General features: G+C 42.8%; 2 protein-coding genes across 6 annotated transcripts in view; one reads left to right on the top strand and one right to left on the bottom strand.

Moving 5' to 3' along the window:
* Positions 1-17,500, bottom strand: part of tk2 (thymidine kinase 2) — a 300,481-nt gene that overhangs the window by 184,086 nt on the left and 98,895 nt on the right. The window lies entirely within an intron of this gene.
* Positions 3,562-17,500, top strand: part of vps8 (VPS8 subunit of CORVET complex) — a 73,355-nt gene continuing 59,416 nt past the window's right edge. For 4 of the 5 annotated variants that reach the window (XM_026190281.2, XM_026190280.2, XM_080287686.1 and 1 more), the window contains exons 1-2: positions 3,562-3,713; positions 7,378-7,446. In XM_026190281.2, coding sequence (XP_026046066.1) covers positions 3,642-3,713; positions 7,378-7,446 — 141 coding nt within the window. In that variant the 5' untranslated portion in view covers positions 3,562-3,641. The remainder of the gene's footprint in view (positions 3,714-7,377; positions 7,447-17,500) is intronic. The other variant, XM_080287687.1, reaches the window with a different exon arrangement.

Here is a 17,500-nt window from a genome sequence, read left to right as displayed (position 1 = left end):
ATAAAATAAATAAATACATTTATGTATGCTGTATGCATTTTGCCCATTCCAAAGTTGTGAGTGTATTCTAGCCAAAATGCTGTCTTTAGTTATTAACATTTGAAAGGATGAAGACACGTGAAAGTAACACAAAATTAGCGGCTTTTCCAGGAAGAGAAAAACTTTTCAGAAATGGTAAATGGCCTGTATTTGTCCCTAAGGACCCAAAGCGCTTTGCACTACATTCAGTCATCCACCCATTCACACACACACTCACACACTGGTGATGGCAGCTACATTGTACAGAAGTACGTGAGGTTTTGAGAGGTTTTCCTCCCAGGCTTCTAGACTTCTGATTGGCCAACATTTCTACACAGTTAAGATTTGGCGTGTTCTTGACAGTTTTTGACTTTGTTTTTAGAGTTTACATGTGGAAGGAGATATTTTTTCAAAACTGCACATGTGGACAGGATTTTTCCGTTTTCAAACATAGCCGTGTACGTGTGGACGCAGCCTGAAGTTATCACAAAAAAGCAAATTCTCTGAACATTCTGAGTTGAGGTTTAGTGACCATTGTTGTTTTGTGTTCCTTGTAGTCAAAATGAGTGGAAGAGCAGATGGATCACTAAATAACCGTAATGGTAAGCACATGTATTCAGTGTTGAAGTTGATGAATAACTGATTTTCAGCAGCTATGAATGCTAATTAAAAGATAAAATGATCTTGGAGGCCGACAGGTTAACCCAGAAATGTTTCCAAGAGGAGACCAGGGACCAGCTTATGAACCTAATAGTGCACTCTTACTGAACAATCTTTATCTTGGTATCTATAATAACATTTTTGGAGGCTGGTTCATTCATTCATTCATGGAATGAATGAATGAATGAATGAACCAGATGTTGACCGTGTCAGTGATGGCAATGTCAACAATGTCAACATTCACAATATTTATGTGAGGGACAATAATGCCAGTGTTGAGCTGAACCCGTACAGACTTGGTGTAGCTTCCCCTGGGTGCAGCCTGTGGTATGAGGTAGTAGCCTCGTCTTGTTCTAACTGCCTCAGACAGTCTATCCTTCCTGTAGCCACTTCCTGGGTCTCGTTTCAGGGGCTCATAAGTATTTTCTCATGATAGTCTTTCTGGTTTAGCAAAACTGTGCACCTCCCCTTGTCTGCCGGAAGGATGATAATGTTGTTGTCATTACTAAGTGATGTGAGTTCCAGATTTCCAGATTAACAGAAAGAACTTTTGGAAATTTACTTACCTGGATGATTGAGCATGCTTGAGATGCCTTAAAGACGTAATCGCTTCCTCCTCTCTCCCCCTGCTTTCCTTCCTGTCATCTCTTCACTGTCTCTGTCAATAAAGCCAATAAAAGGCCAAGAAGAAAATATTTTCAAAAATGTGTTTGAAACAGACGCTAAGCTTCCACTGCAACCAGCTGCTTCAGGGAATTAAAAAGACAGTCAAAGGGAAAACTTCATTTAGGAGCAGGACTCCACCTCCGTACACTTCCAGCTCTCTATCCATGATCCAGCAGATGGATTAACAGCTTTAATGCTGTATTGCATTACAGCTTAAGACAAGTTTTTACTAAATATCAGAAGAAACACAGATGCTGACCTGTGAACACTGTAAGAGTGGAGACTACATATGTTCATCCTTAGTCTGTCTCCAGAGTCTCCTGCAGTGTTGACAGTGATGTTAAACTGTGGGTACCTGTGGCTGAGCTGGGATCATCGAGGGATTTAGATTGCTCAGCAGAGCACCCTGTCATGGTCCTGGATCACTGACCCAGTATTTTCAGTTTGGTTTTGGAATTTTGGGTTATTTCTTTGAAAGTATGCGATATTTGTGTTCTAGTTTTCTAGTGCTTCTGAGTTTGTTATTTATGATAGATTTCTGGTTTGTTTATGAGTGTCCTCATGTTTGTTTACCCAGTCACGTGCCCATGTCTGTCTGGTTTCTCTGAGTTCTCTCTGTGAGCACATTTGTAGCATGTCTCTGTATTTTCCGCAGGCGGACACTCCCACTGGGCTTAAATCTGGGGCTCCCCACCATTTGACCTTAGAACTAAAGAAGCTTCTCGGATGAGACGTGAAACGTCTTCAAGCAACTTAAAGAAGTCCAGACGCTTTTCTTTGCAAGCTCCTTGGAAAGAAAAGCGTCAATGACCTGGATAACTGAGAACCTTCACAGATATATAAGAATTACTACTTCTCACTCCTTTTCGAGCACCTGTTGTACTAGGAGACAGTGTTTTCCTTCCTGTATACATGCTCTATTTTGTTTATATGTACGCAAATGCTCGAAATAAATGATCAATGAAAAATACCAAGGGCCGACAGAAAGGTGGAGGATCGGAGGATTGTCAAGCTCCCAGGCGTCTGGTAGAGGACCCGAGCTTGAAGGATAAAGTCTGAAGAAAGAAAAGAGAAACCAGAGAATTACCAGGGACTGCAGGACCAGTTGGAGCAGATGTTGAAGGAAGGTCTCAGTGATAATAGGAACATTATGAGCTATAACTCCCAAAAGTAGAAAAGTTGCTATAGCAGATTCCAGGAACAACATCAGAGGTCTCTGTCCAGAAGAGTGCAGTCCTAGGATCAGCTAAGATGCACAGATCCCTCAAACTCGCGAGGAGCTTGAGGAACACATACCATCCCCAGGGAGTGAGACAGTGATTTTACTATCCTTTATAAAATCTACATATATTTTTTATTTTGAAAAGAATTTATGATTGAGATTCTGATTAAAATACCTCAGTAGCAGTATCTGCATCTATTTTTTGCTTGTTTCTACAAAGTGGTTGTCTTTCCTTACATCAGTTAAAACTCTTCAGTTGCAGGAGAGTTTTAAGCTTCTTGTGTGTGCATTTTGTAAGGAATTTTCTTTGTGATTTTTTTCTGAAATGCAGAATGTACAAAGCAGAGTTTGAATTCAAGCCAAACCTCATAAGCATATATTACTGTATTTTTTAAAACAGATGAAAATATTTTGTGTGAAATATGTTTAGTGTACAACTAAAGAGACACGTATTATACAATATCAGTGAATATTTCTTATGATTTGATTGGTAATTACACAAATTTTTCTTTGTTTGTGCAGTTACTTTTAAAAGTTTGTTTTTTTAAACATTTTTTTTTCATTGATCATTAATAATAATAATAATGGATACTTTATTGATCCCCATGGGGAAATTACTTGTTTTTCTCTGCATTTGACCCATTCACTCAGTGAAGCAGTGGGCAGCCCACTAAGCAGGCGCCCGGGGAGCAGTGTGTAGGGACGGTACCTTGCTCAGGGGTACCTCAGGGTAGCCGTTAAGTGGATTCGAACCGCCGACCTTCCGATCATGGGGCGACCACTTTACCTACTGAGCTATCCCTGCCCCTTAAATAGGCTTTATAGCCAGAGTTCATTTAACGAGGTAATGTCTGTCCATCCTTTTATTTCCACTTGTCCACAGGGTCACTGGGAGGATTGAGCCGAGTTCACTCACTGTATGAGTCCTGCGCTTTTATTGTGAAAGGAAGGGCGTAAAACCCATTTCGAGTTCCGATTTGAATTGTCTACGCATTGTCGCGCATGCGTAGATCAATATACGGAAAGCGCCTCTGTTTTCTGCAGCGGTCCGAGTTTTGTCCGTGTAAACAGAGACATGTCGCATTCCCCGGACTCCCACAGCCTACTGTCTGCCTCTTCCCAGCTGAACCTGATGGAGGTGGACTCGGTGAGAGGCTCTTTATTCGTCCTGCTTTGCTGTGTGGGGTTAGCACGAACTCCGCTGGGGTGTAGTTCAGCTGGTGACGTTTACAGGTGCATGAAGAGCTGGACTACACCTTGATCTAGGTGTGAAAGAATGACATGCGACTGCAATAAATCACCAACGCACGGGCCTCTGACGTGAACGGGCAGAAACGCCGTGTTAATAACGATCATGATTATCCTCCGATGGCTCAAAATGAGGCCCAGTGGCGCCTGTTTGTTTACACTTTTTCAAATTGCATAATATGATGTAATGTAGTGATGAAAGCCCATACCAGCATTACTGTTTTCAAGGTGAGCTTGGTGAGCCCATTTATGACCAAGGCTGTATGTTAAAGTGTGACAGCTGTCATGTGACGCATGCGCAATCATCCAGGTGAGGAAATCCCCAAAAGTTAATGTGTTGCACACGCTTAGAATGAACTGGTTTTACGTCCAGATGAGCAGAATCAACCTTTTGGGATGTAATCAAGTAGTTCTCACTGTGCTGTCGGGACGTGGCACAGTTTATCTAAACGAAAACATCGATTCCCCAGACTGGCAATAAGACAGTCATAGAGATCATCCGATTTCTGCTTTTCTCTTTTCCTTAGTTTGACCTGGTCCTTTTTGCAGATTCCAGTTTTCTTTCTAAGAGCTATAACTGACATTAAAGAAAAGCAAAAAACCCCAACAACTTTTCTTCAATGCAAAATATTTGTTATAAAAAGAGAAATAATTCTAATTTTCCCCAAAGTGCTGTAAGCTCCATGATCTTCTGTCATTGAAACAACTGAAAACATGCACTGCTACTGGAGAGCTGCAGCAGATGAAGAGAGAATAAGCTGGTGTACAGCCTCCCACCTTTACCTCACCAGACAAAAGCAAGTGCAGAGATTTTTGTAACAAAACAAATGTCAAGTGCGTCCATCGTTTACCATCAGAGGTTTCTAACTTCAGCATATAACAGGAAATCAGTGCTTTTTTCGTTTTCTCCCCAATTGTCCTTTAACCTTCTTGGGTCCTCATGACGAGGCTAGCTGCCTCTGAGCTCTGGATGTTGTTAATTGTATCCACTTTGTTACCATCTTGAAAGTTCAGCTGACTGAACGTGATTTAGTGTCTGATGAGGTTTGTTGTCACGCACATTTTTGCAGTTTGCTTTGTTTCTGCACTCACAGCAAAGAGCTTCCACGCTAACCACATGTTAGCTTGTTCTGTGAATGTGTGAGCGACATTGTGCCGCTGAGCAAGTGCTGTGCATGCTTAAAATCAAATGGTTCATAATAATATATGCGAGGCTGCCTGGCCCGTCACTGGTCAGGGCCCAAAACATGGTGAAGATTCTTGTCCCTGGCTGATCGGTGCATCTGTGGTCAGTTTTAAGGAGAATGTTCCTTTTTTAAAAGCAAAAGATGAGCTGTTGCATTTTTAAATGACATTTTTTACACTCTCAGCATTAGTCTTGTATAAAACAGTGTTCATTGTCCTCTGCAAAAACACCTTCAGTGCACAGATGCATTTCTTTTTAGTTCTTCTAATACATGATCTCAGATTTTCCTAAGAAACACTAATTGTCCACTTCATTGGGTACAATTAAGTACAATTGTTTAACTGCATTTGAATGGGAATTCTTAAATCAGCCAATCACATGGTATGAATTTAGTGCATAATTTCCTGGGTATTTCCCTGGGAGTTGCTGTTGTCAAAGGACTGGGAAGAATGGCGAGTCTGCTTCGTGCTGTTAGGAATGCAAGAAGAAGTCAGTCACCACTTGTTACAACCACGATATGCACAAGAGCATCCCTTTATGACAGCACTGTGCTCATTCTCTGATGGCTGCTTCCAGGAGGATAACACCATCTCATATCAGCTCAGATATGATGATGAGTTCACTGTACTCAGATGGCCTAAACAGCCAACAGATCCAAACAGAGCAGCTTTGGGACGTGATGGGACATTTGCATTGTACTGCACCAGCTCTATCATGTCAATCTCAAAGAAATGTCCTGGGAAATGTTTCCAGCACCTGAATCTGTGTTCAGTGAATCAAGCTGTGTGATTAAATCATGATGAAGTAATAGCAAGTTCTTAGGGGATCCTGCTAGATTGGCCATTTGGCTGCTGTTTGCTTGAGGAGCAAGACTTTCTAGACAATGTGGGCAAAAAGATGGGTTCTTTTAATTTAATTGCACAAGCATTTGCCTGCATTAAGAGAAACAAAAGAGACGGCAACTGAAAGAAAACAAATCTTCCATTAGTAAGTATCAGAAAATTGATCCATAAATGGAAAAGCAGCTTTGGGCTTTGAGCTCTTTCTTTGTGTTAGCTGCCTCCTGAAGCCTACAACCTCAGTTGGAGTTAGACAGTCAGCAGCTTTTCAATGAGTCTTCTGGCTTCATGAGGACAGTCAAAGCTCATTCTGGATTTTGACTGCTTTTCGTTCTGCTCTCTGTCAGAAGGATCTGCCCCTAATTATGATATTACACAGTGGACTGTGTTTCAGCAGTAATTAAAATGTGCTTTTCTACTCTGTAGGGTCTCTTCCTTCAACTGAGACATTCCTAACAGGCTTCACAAGACACTGTGCTGCTGTCATGTAAAGTAATCTTAGTAACATAGCCCTGCATTGTAACCTTAGCACATATTTATGGAAGGCTGTCATAATACAGTGTAGCTATCTAATGCTGCCATCTGTTGGTCAGCTGCATCTAAGCATGTGTACACACAGAGTGCAGTACTTGTCATGTATGTTGGGCTTAAAGAGCAGAGAGTTCAGGATGGAGCAGCTGTCGTTACATGTGTCCATTATGCAAAGCTGTGTATGGAAGCTTTGTTACACGTGTCTGCAAACCGCAGCACAGTCGTCTCTATTGGATGTGACCGAGTGTTTGCTGTGAGAGCCACACAGAGTGGACGTTTCATCTGGAGTCTGCAGGAGCTCGATCTGCTGAAAAAGGGAAATAGTGTCAAAGAATTCTTTTAGCACACAGACTCATAATTCTTACAGAGAAGAAATTTAGAGGAGCAGCAGAAATGAAGTCTGTGCTCCTCATGGGCAGAAGTGCATCAGCTGTTGTCCATATAAAATCAACCTTCAGACTCAATAACAGCAGTGAAAACTTTCCTTTAAGTTGTAATGGCTGGACGGGATAAGTCTGTAAACTGCAGTCTGCAGCTCTTTACACAGGTGGTTTATGTGGCTTAAGCACCTTTGGCCTCGGCTTCCACAGTCAGACTGTCCTGAACCAGTCCAGTGATTAAAACTTCCACATGCTCCTGAAGCTCCAGTTTGTTAAATGGAAAAAGTGTTAAGTTGCAAATGTAGCTTGATTCTTTAGACTCCGGGCATCAAACAGCACCAAACAACAAATAAAGTAAATAGCAAAACAAGCTGGTTTTGCATGGGCACTACCCACATACTCAACTCTGCTGCTCACAAATGTGTTTTCCTTGCAAAGCAAAGCTTAGTTTGAAGAATGTTCAGTCACAAATTACAATAGATTATTATAAATTGCAGTCATAATTGTGCTGCATGCTCTCTTGTGTTGTGCTAAAATGCATTGTGTACATGATAAGTTAAAGCAGGACACCGAGACACTAGTGCAGCGTTCTGATCCTGTATGTTTCTGTTTGACTTTTGTTCTCAGATTGATGATAAGGAGTTTGACATTCCACAAGTGGACACACCTCCCACACTGGAAAGCATTCTCAATGAGGTATTCCATGTAAAAAGTGTTTATAATTAGCTACAAAGCTTTCTATGTGTTGTGGTAAGAAAAGCAAATATATCATTAAAATGATCAAACGATGACACAAACACACACGTTTAAATCATGCTAAACATCAATATTCATGTTTTCACGAGTCTCTGGGAATCATATTCTCGTTGCCAATGAAATGTTTATTTTTAAATGATTATTTTTAGGCCTTTCTCTGGCTTTATTGGATAGTTACAGTGAAGACTGACAGGAGAGTGAGGGGGGGATGTGTCCGCGGGTCGGACTCAAACCCTGAGCCCGGGCCCGCCGCTCTCAGCCATATGGCATACGGTTGCCCGCTCATCCCACTGAGCTAAACCACACCCAAGTGTATGTTTATTTACAGTGTTTTTCAGTCAGTCCACTCCACACCTTTCCAGCTGCCACACTCCAGCTCAGCCAATCACTGCTCTATCATCAGAAGACGCATAATTAGCTGATGACGCCACACCGTGAACCCACTGCTCCTCCCCTTCCCTGCAGCTGAGCCACAGACCACACCCTGTCCCATACCCCCACTTCTGACTTAGGCCGGGGAGCCGTGCAGCCTAGCCCACCATGATCAGCAGTGACTATGTGTACCCCCAGCCTATGGACCAGCTTGAACTTAAAAGGCTGTAAGGCCAGATAGCACTGGGTGATCTGGCTGTTGGCATGCTTCATGCTTCATGCTACTGCAGCAGGGTTTGATCTGACCAGATGGTGAAAGAGCGCCCCAGGAGGTAATGGCGAAAGCAATCAACCACCCCGTCGACCCGGGGAATGGGATACGCATGAAACTGTGAGACCTCGTTCAGGTCTTATGTTAGTCAACACAGAACCATATAGACCCATCTTTCTTCACCACAAAAACTGTGGGGCGTGAATCTTCTATTAGTCCCATTTTCAGCACTTCCGCCTTTTCCATCTTAACAATTTGTCTTTTGTGTAACTGATAGGGCCGTGAGCACACCATCACGCCAGGGCGCCTGTCAAAATTGTCCTCTATGTGAGTGGTACAACCAGGCAGGATGGAGAACACATCTGCAAAACGCTGTTGCATTGCAGCAACATCCGCTCTCTGGGCCTGTGTGAGATAGTCCTCACAATGGAGGGAGGTGGGAATAGTGAAACATGGCGTCCCCGGCCCCAGCTTATTTTTTCCCTTCACCAGGCTCGCCAGAGAAGTGGATTTAGCTTCTCTCGATGCTTTGAGGAGGTCAGCGTCCCCCACCATGGCTCTTTGCCACTTGGCGAGTAACTTTGAGCTAGAGGAAGGGAGTAGCACAGCACTTTACCTCTTGGTAAAGATGGTCTGGGCCTAGCCCCTCTGTTGGGTTCCTGTTCTCCAATGACAACCTCCCCACTGTGTGTAGCTTTAGTCCAGAACTTATTGAATGTATTTCTTAGGTGGGCTTGGACTTTCCTCCCAGTTTTCTTTAAACACCCCCGCGGCTCCCTGCCATAGAGTAACTCAAAGGGAGAAAGTCCTGTGGAGGCCTGGTGTAGCTCCCAACAGCAGAGGGTCTGGGCAGTGATCCCAAATGCATTCATCCTTGAGAATTGTGGAGTTTTATCCAGCTGCTCCACCAACACATTGGTCTGAGGGTGATAGACGCTGCAAGACACCAACCCACAGCACATTGATTGCTTCATCAAAGGCGGTGCTTTAAAATAATTGGAATGGGTGTCGTTTCTGTAGAGATGATGGAAATGAGAGACTGGGTTTAACCCTTTAAAACCGGTCAGAGCCGGCACGCTCCATTTTGCGTAACTATTTTTAAATCCGGGTGTTCTGCAACCACGTAAGCTAGCGCAATAATTTTTTCTGCATATGAAACCGGAGGAGTTGTACTTACATCTGATGCCATCAGCTTGTCCTCGGTCACGGTTTCCTTCCACATATAGCTTTGCAAAAACTGCATAAAAAGCACTCGCAGCAACAAAAACATAATATTCCAGAAACACGCTTTGCTGATCCGATCAGCTGTTTGTAACACTTCCTCCGTCCATCAGCGCGAACTATCGCATGTCCGCCATGACCTGCCCGAAACTGGAAGTGACGTCATTTTGCGGAAATGTAGTTTTTTACCATCGTGGCCTTATGAGCCTATACTGGTGTTTTTAAAAGTTATGTTTGACTTTATGACTTTCTGTGTCGTTTCTGGGATGCTTAGGACTCATATTGCACAGCTGGAAATAGTTTATTTTGATGCAGATGCTGCTTTTTTTTGCAAATTTGCATTATAATATTTATTTTCGTTTTTCCTGCAGTGTATAAAAATTGGTGTATTTCAAAAATAAAACTATGAAGACACTTAAATTAAGTTTCCTGTGGTGGGAAACTATTTTGTGCAACTTTTTTGTATTTACAGTTTTGAGGGATAAGCCTCTTAAATTTCTCTAACTAGAAATATATGTTAAAAAAACAAAAACGATTTTCAATTTTTTGTAGTTTATCGCATTCTTTGCAGTTTTATGTAATTGCTATGCACATAATGCAGACATATTATTAAGATTTGGGCTATAATGGTTGTATTGATGTATAGCAACTTGAAGTGCTCCCAAAAATGGCTCCACAGCAGGTAAAAATATAATATAAGCTCTGGCGGACTTGGTTCTGTGGTAGGTCTTAAAGGTTTAACAATGTCTGTAAACAGTTAATGCAATTCTTTTTTGAAACTGTGGAATGAAAACTGAAAGTCAGTTCCATCTTGATTGCTTGATTTAAAATGTATTGTGGACACGTACGTAGGAAAATGACGACTATGGTGTCTTTGTCCAAAAACATACAAAATACACAACAAAGTATACCAAACTGTACCGTTAGTATCTCAGTGCAAGTTTCACGCCTTGTCTTGTGACACAGGTGGTTGTGCAGTGTGTGTTTCACATAAATATTTTTATGCACAGTATTTAAGGCTTCAGTCAGATGCTGCAGGATGGTGGATGATGAGTGTTTTGTGTTATTATCATTTGGCAAAACACGTCGTCACGCTGCACTTTCCCACAAATATTTAATGAATGGGTCAACGTGACTGTTCACGCTTTGAAATCAACCATGGTAATTATGTAGATAAATAAGAATAAGGAAGTCCACGTATTTAATTCCTCTTGATTACTTGTTATACTATTGTAATTGTAATTAGTTACTTGTAGATGTAACCTTTAGTTAAAGTTTCCTGGGTTTATGTGTTAGATTCTCAGCTCCGGCTATAGAGGAAAGCCGTTGTCAGTTGTCCGACCCTTTGACTGAACATTCCCATAGCGGTTAAATTGCATGCATGTCCAGCAACTATACAGCAAAATAAAAGCCAGTAGATTTTAAAGTGGGCAGTCATTAACCAAAGTGTCCTTGGGGAAGTAAACAGCAGCTAGATAAATGTCCTGTGCCTCAGGCTTTTGCAAAGCTTACTCAGTCTTACTCTGGCCTGTTACTCAGGCTAATCTTTCCACTTTAATGTGTTATCTTTCTTATCCTGGCACGCCTACTTGTGTGCCAGGATAATAAAAGACGGAGGCATATGTTATGACTTAATACTTTAGCTGGTTGGCTAATAACAACTGATAGCTTTTATGTGTGGATGTTGTTCTGTGTCTGGTGTAAGAGGTGAAAGCACTTTTGTTTCTCAATTTAAATAGTTTTTCATCAGCTGCAGTGACTTCTTGCTGTTGCTTGATGGTGTAACAGTTTTGTGATGCAGGCACCTGTACTGGACAAATAAGAGGGCTGTTACTGTTACTCTGTGTAGAAAAGGAGTGTCTGTAATCTGATTACGATTCATTTTTCTTCCAAACTGACAGTAGACTACAGTGACTTGATGACAAACGGTGTTTGCTTATTCAAAGTGCCCTTGAAAGGACGCCAAAGTAAGCATGTGGGTGCATATAATCTAATCAAAGCAGAGCACATTAGAAATGTGATATTGGCTACTTACCGGTTAACTCCCTGACACAAAGTGGCTGCTTAGTGAAAGAAATAAAAATATTCTGCAGGTGGTATAGAGATAGGAAACACTCTATTTTACCATATGCTGTGGTTAGTTGTCATGCCATACAGAGTTAAGAGCTTAAAAAAAGCAGTCACGAGAGCAAATTCTCGCGAAATAACAAATGATCAAAGTTCTCTGTGATTCAGACATAGTTTGACATTCTGGCAGGGTCTCACGTTTCAGACCCACACTGGAGTTTTCCTCATGGGAACAAGCCTTGCACTGACTTGTGTGACCAGATGGGTGTGCAGTGTTAAAGCTGAGAAAGATCTGTATCCCAGCAAGACTGTTTTCGTTTGGATTGGGAATAGTGAAAATGTAACACTCATAAATGCCTTAATCTTACTTCTATGACGTGTTTCGGCTTTTCCGTTTGGTGGTCACTACAACAGATCGCCTGGCTCTGTCTCAGCCTACCCATAGCATCCTCTTCTCTCACACCAACCCCCCTGATGTCTTCCATTGCTACATCCAGGAACCTTCTCTGTGGTCTTCTTCTTTTCGTCCTTGCTGGCTGCTCTATCTTCGAGATCCTTTGTCCAAATCCTTTCTCCCTCCTCTGCACGTGTGTCTAGACCTTGGCTGTGGTGAACCCACTCCTTTTCTCTTTCCACAGTGTTCGTTCTCACATAACGCTTTTCCTTTGCCATCTCCCTCTTTGTTGTACATCTAGCCTCCCAGCACTCCTGTCTACTTTGTTCATCTCCATGACTGTTGAACTTTCTCATTGCCAACCTCTTCCTGTGAATGCTTTCCTGTATCACCAAAACTTCATGTTCTCCTTCCTCTGTCCAACAGGATACACCAGAAGTTCCTCAGCACTCCAGTCGTGCTTTCTCAGCTCCTCCCTGAACTTTGTGGACTATTCCTCCTCCTTCAACCTCCACCATTTAAATCCTTGCCTCTGCCTTCACTCGCTTTGTCTTCTTAATGTCTGAAGCCATTCTACAGACTGCCATCTGACAGAGCCTGGCTGCATTCCCCTCTGACACCACCTTACAGTCTCCCCTTCTGCATATGATCCTCCTGTGTCCACTGTCATGCTAGCCTTGCTATGCTATATTCCACATCCTTCTGAAGTATCAGAATCCACCAACATCTGTCCTTCTGCGTTTCTCTCCTTAATACCATACCTACTGAACACCTCCTCATCACATCTGTTTTCTTCACCTACATGTCCACTGAAGTCTTCTCCAGTCCCCACTCTCTCCCCTGTGGACACTGTGTCCTACTTAATCCATCTTACTCTGGAAGTAGTCTTTCTCCTTAAACTGACATCTAACCTGTGGTTCATATACACCGATAACATTCAACATCACCCATTAGATTTCCAGCTTCAGACTCACTTATTTAAAAAAAAAAATTTACGCGTTACCATAACGACGAGAGTGCATTAAGGGGCACAGAGGAGGATGTTACTCTCAATGTTGTTGGCGCATTTCAGGAGGAGGCTGCTAATAAAGTTACACAATCACCCCACATAGCAAAACTGGAATGGCCCGGATCTGGCCCACACAATGTGTTTACACATGGCCCACATACCGCAAAGAATGACGGCCTTTTGATGGCCCAGATCAATCAGGTTTGCCAGAGGTGGCCCACACATGGGCCAGCACAAGGCCAGTTGCAGGCACACTGCTGGCCCTGTGCTGGCCCTGAACAGTTTCAGCTCTGGCCTCAGATGTCAGCCTAATGTATCCCTTAATCAAGCCATGTAATGACAACATGTGCCGGAACATAACAGTGCAAAAGTAACATGACAAACCTCTGTTCAGACAGTGAATGGACTGATTCTTATATAGTGCTGTTCTACTCTCCCGGAAAATAGGAACATAAACACTGCCATCATTGCCAGACCTGGCCCACATCTGGTTGACATACACTCAGCCATGACACCGGTCAGTCAGAAGTGCCAGCTTGATGGCAGATCCGGGCCAGACCTGTTTTCTATGGGCCTGGGCCACATACACCACAATCAGGACAGATGTGCTATAAGACAGTGCCATCTATGCCAGGCCTGGCCTGTATCTGGATGACTTACGTCTCATCATGCCAGGCGTCAGCCAGCAGTGCCGGCGTGATACCAGATCTGAGCCAGACCTGCTCGCTATGTGGGACACGGTGAATTCTTGTTTATTATCATATTTATAGAAGTTTTTGTGTCGGGCGTATCATGTTATTTAGTTGTTTTTATCCGCCACACCTTACAGGCCGGTCCATGAAAATATTGTCGGACATTAAACTTGTCCGTGGAGCAGAAAAGGTGGGGGACCGCTGGTCTAGTGTATCCTTATCTAATAACGTGTATAATTCTTGTATCCTGTTAAAATGTTGTTAAGTTAAATGTTAGATCTGATGCGATGAGAGTTCCCATCCTTCATACAAACATGATCGGGGAGCTCCGACATGGAAAGCAGATTATTGACTTGACTTGATTTGTGTTTTCATAAAGTGAATAATGTCATTCAGACTTATCCCAGCGCTTGCACAGTGACAGGACACCTTGCTGTGTGCGTCTAATATAGGGGTGGGTTAAAAAAATCGATATTCCTATTCAAATTAAATCGTTTTTTCTCTGTCAAAAAGCCCCATTTCTGCTTTTCAGTACTGAAGAAATTTCAGCTTTTACACATTGTGCCAAATTGGAAAATGCTTAGCTAAAATCTCTGTTTGCTCTGCTTCACTTCAGCAGCATCAGGTAATGTTCACATGTTGATTCATGGTTTTCTTCCATTTTTGATCTACTGCAGCATATAGTCAGGGGCGTTATATGCTACAAAAGACCGGGCCAGGAACACCTCAGTGTTTTATCCTCAGTGACTTTGACACAGTCTGCTGTGATGAAGTGTCAGCTTTCTTGTTATACTTAGACAGTTTACACTCAGTTTGTAGTTGCAGAGAAACAGAGTTAAATATTTTTAATTTACAAGGTGTAGCAGGTTCCTACTTGACAGTACATATCCAAGATAAATGACCATAATTATATTTCTGAGTTGACCTTGTGAATCAGAATGAATCGGTTGTAGAAATCAGCAACGATGCCCAGGCCTAATGGAGCTCCACTTGTGTTTCTTTCATGCTGTAACCGACTATTTCATGTTTACCATTCATGCATTACTATCAGGGAGTGACGGTGATGGATATGGGGGGGGGGGGGGGGGGGGTTTGAGTAATTGCTAATGTGAATTCTGAAATGATCAAAATGTGACCACATGAAAGCAGTGCCAGAGATTCCAATTCAGTGATGTTGAAGGCTGCACACAGATCAAGCAGAAACAAAGTCAGACTCTCTCTTTCACCCGAGCACATCAGGACATCGACTGTTTAAAATGTGGGGAGGGTTAAGCAAAGGGGTGACAGTGGCTGTTTTTGAAGTATTGTGGCCAGCACCAAGATAATAAAGAGGTAGGTGCTCAGATGGGCAAATGAGAGAAGAGAGCTGAAAATGTAGCAGGTAGGAAAAAGTGTCGAGATGTCCTGTGGGAAGGCAAAACTTTTAGAAGTGTGAAAAATACCTTACAAAACAGTAAAACGGACACACACAGGACAGATCCAGGGTGAAAACGCGGTCGAGGGTGGTGCCCACTGTTTTGACTGGGACTAAATTCAATGACTTGGTCAGTGTTAGAAGAATCATCAACCACAGTGAGCTGGTCAACTTTAAGAAGGGAACATAAAAGCTGATTTGAGAGGGCAGCGGTGCTGTGGTTCGAGCCAAGCCTCTGTCAGGTGTTAGTTAATGGACTCAGGCGCAGACCGGGAGTCCTTGCAGAGTAGACAGTCAGTTTATTAATACAAACCAGCAGAGTGACTGGCGCTGATAGCTCAACGATCCAGCGACGAATAACACAGTGCTGCCATCTTAAATAGGCCTTGCCATCACCTGGGTAGGCAGTAGGTGTGGAGATGGCAGGTGCGTGGGCCAGGGGCGGGAGCCCATACTGAGCACCGCCCCCGGCAGGTGAGAGAGAGCAAAAAACAACAAAACACATGTTGCCTAATACAGGATCAGCTGGTGAGGCACAGTCTCAATGAGAACTAAAGGGTCTCATTTTTAAGAGGTAATGAAATCCTTTTCATAATAACATAAGGTTCCTTATGTTAGAATTACAGAGATTGGTAGGTTAGTGCTTTCTGATGACCAGGCCACTCTGTCTTACATTGTGAGCTTGTGTCAGTAACTGGGATAACGACTGAGCATAAAGTAAGGGAAGAGCTGGCGACAGCATTGTGGAGCCAGGACTGTGGTGTGCTGCACTCAGTTGGTGAGGCTGGAGCTGGAAGATGAAACCGAACTATTCATGACTGCAGCAGCTCGAGGAGATCCAAAGAGTCTGTCACATGTCTGCACAGCTCCTTCGCTGCTAGGACTCGGGTACCTAACCGGCTGACGTGGTCTAATGAAAGTGAAGAATGCTTCCAAAATAGATGATCAGTGTCAGTAAATGCTATAGTGAGTGATGTGCAGGTGTTTGTGAGCCAGGTGTGGAGTTTTGATTTGTTTTGAGAGTTTCAGTCAGGATTCAGTAGCCCCTGGCTTTTGGTTCAGATTTTCAGTTTTTGTTAGAGATGGACCGATCGATATGACGTATCGATATCGCTCCGATACTGACCTAAATTACTGGATCGGATATCGGAGAGAAATAAAAAATGTAATCCGACCCGAAGTATCACAAAATCCCCTCACAAAACGCGCTACTTGGCGTAACCCAGCTCGGCGCATCAGAGCAGCATGTGTCACGTGACAGAGCGGCTGTTGTCTGCGAGACGGCGGTCTGGAGCATTTGGAGCCTCCTACATGCTTCCTAACTGCGGCATTTCATCTCGGGGAAAACTCTCCCAGAGAAGTGAGGTGTGTAAGCTCATCCCTGGATGTGTATTTCCACGTTAAGCAACTGATGTATTGAGCCACAGCTGGACTGAGCTCCATACTGAGGTGAAAAGGAAGCGATTTGTCCCGGACTAGAATTAAAAAATAGACACAAAGCTGGAGTTGTTCTGTCTTTGCTGCGCAGTTGCATCTACTTCTCTCATTCTCTCCCCTCCCTCTCCTGTTTCTACTTTAATCATGAAAACTGATCAGTGATCAGCTGATCGGCTCTCTTGTTTGTTTATCGCCCACTTTGCGCCAGAAAGAGGAAACCAGCGGATGTCGCGGTAAACAACAGCAGCACTTTTAAGCTTGATCAGCTGTTGTTAGAATTTATTTAATATTAATTTCTAGTATCAGCTGATGTTTGCTGGAGCCACAGCTGTAAAGCTGCTGGTCATGATGTCGGTTTGGATATGTGGTGAGAGGGAAACATGAAGATGAAACCAGGAGACGTCCTTACTGAATCATCAGAGCTGAACAGGTGATGGAGAAACAGGTTTACCTTTTAGGTGACATGAATGAGTTGAAGTTATGAACTGTTTCTGAGAGATAAATAACCCCAGCATCCTTTTCTAAGTAGCTGACAGCTGGTAACTGTGCAGGGGCGGGTCTAGCAAAGTGTTGCCAGGGGGGGCAGGTAGGGCATTAACAGGGAGAGGGGGGCACAAAGAAATACTTTTCTTTCTTATTCTCATTTAAAAGCTTTGAATAAATAATTATCTGAATCTTACAACAAAAGTGGTCACCTGATGAAATGTATAGAAATCCATTATTGTATATAGTAACTAATAAGTCTAATATACACCCTAATTTCCCCTTGTGGGACTAATAAAGGTATATCAAATCTAATCTAGTAAGCTACAGTACTTTTGCCTTTGGGAAGATACCATCTGTGCAGTCTGCAGTTCTGTTGAAGAAAGATGTTGAATCTATGAAGCGCCTTGAGGCGACTTTTGTTGTGATTTGGCACTATATAAATAAAGTTGAATTGAATTGAATATTTAAATATTGTAGAAAAATAATTGATTTCTGTGCATTGTTTTACACTTGCATTAAATTAAAGTTGATTACATCGATTAAGGGCGGGGGGTGGTTCCCCAATATTTTTGCTGGGAGTTGGAACCCTATTAGTTGGGTTGCTTAATATTTCCACTAAGTACTCTGTAAA

The sequence above is a fragment of the Astatotilapia calliptera genome, chromosome 13, assembly GCF_964374335.1.
Source record: "Astatotilapia calliptera chromosome 13, fAstCal68.1, whole genome shotgun sequence".
NCBI lineage: Eukaryota > Metazoa > Chordata > Actinopteri > Cichliformes > Cichlidae > Astatotilapia > Astatotilapia calliptera.
Note: the sequence above shows the minus strand (reverse complement) of the source record. Positions and strands in the feature narration are given on the sequence as shown.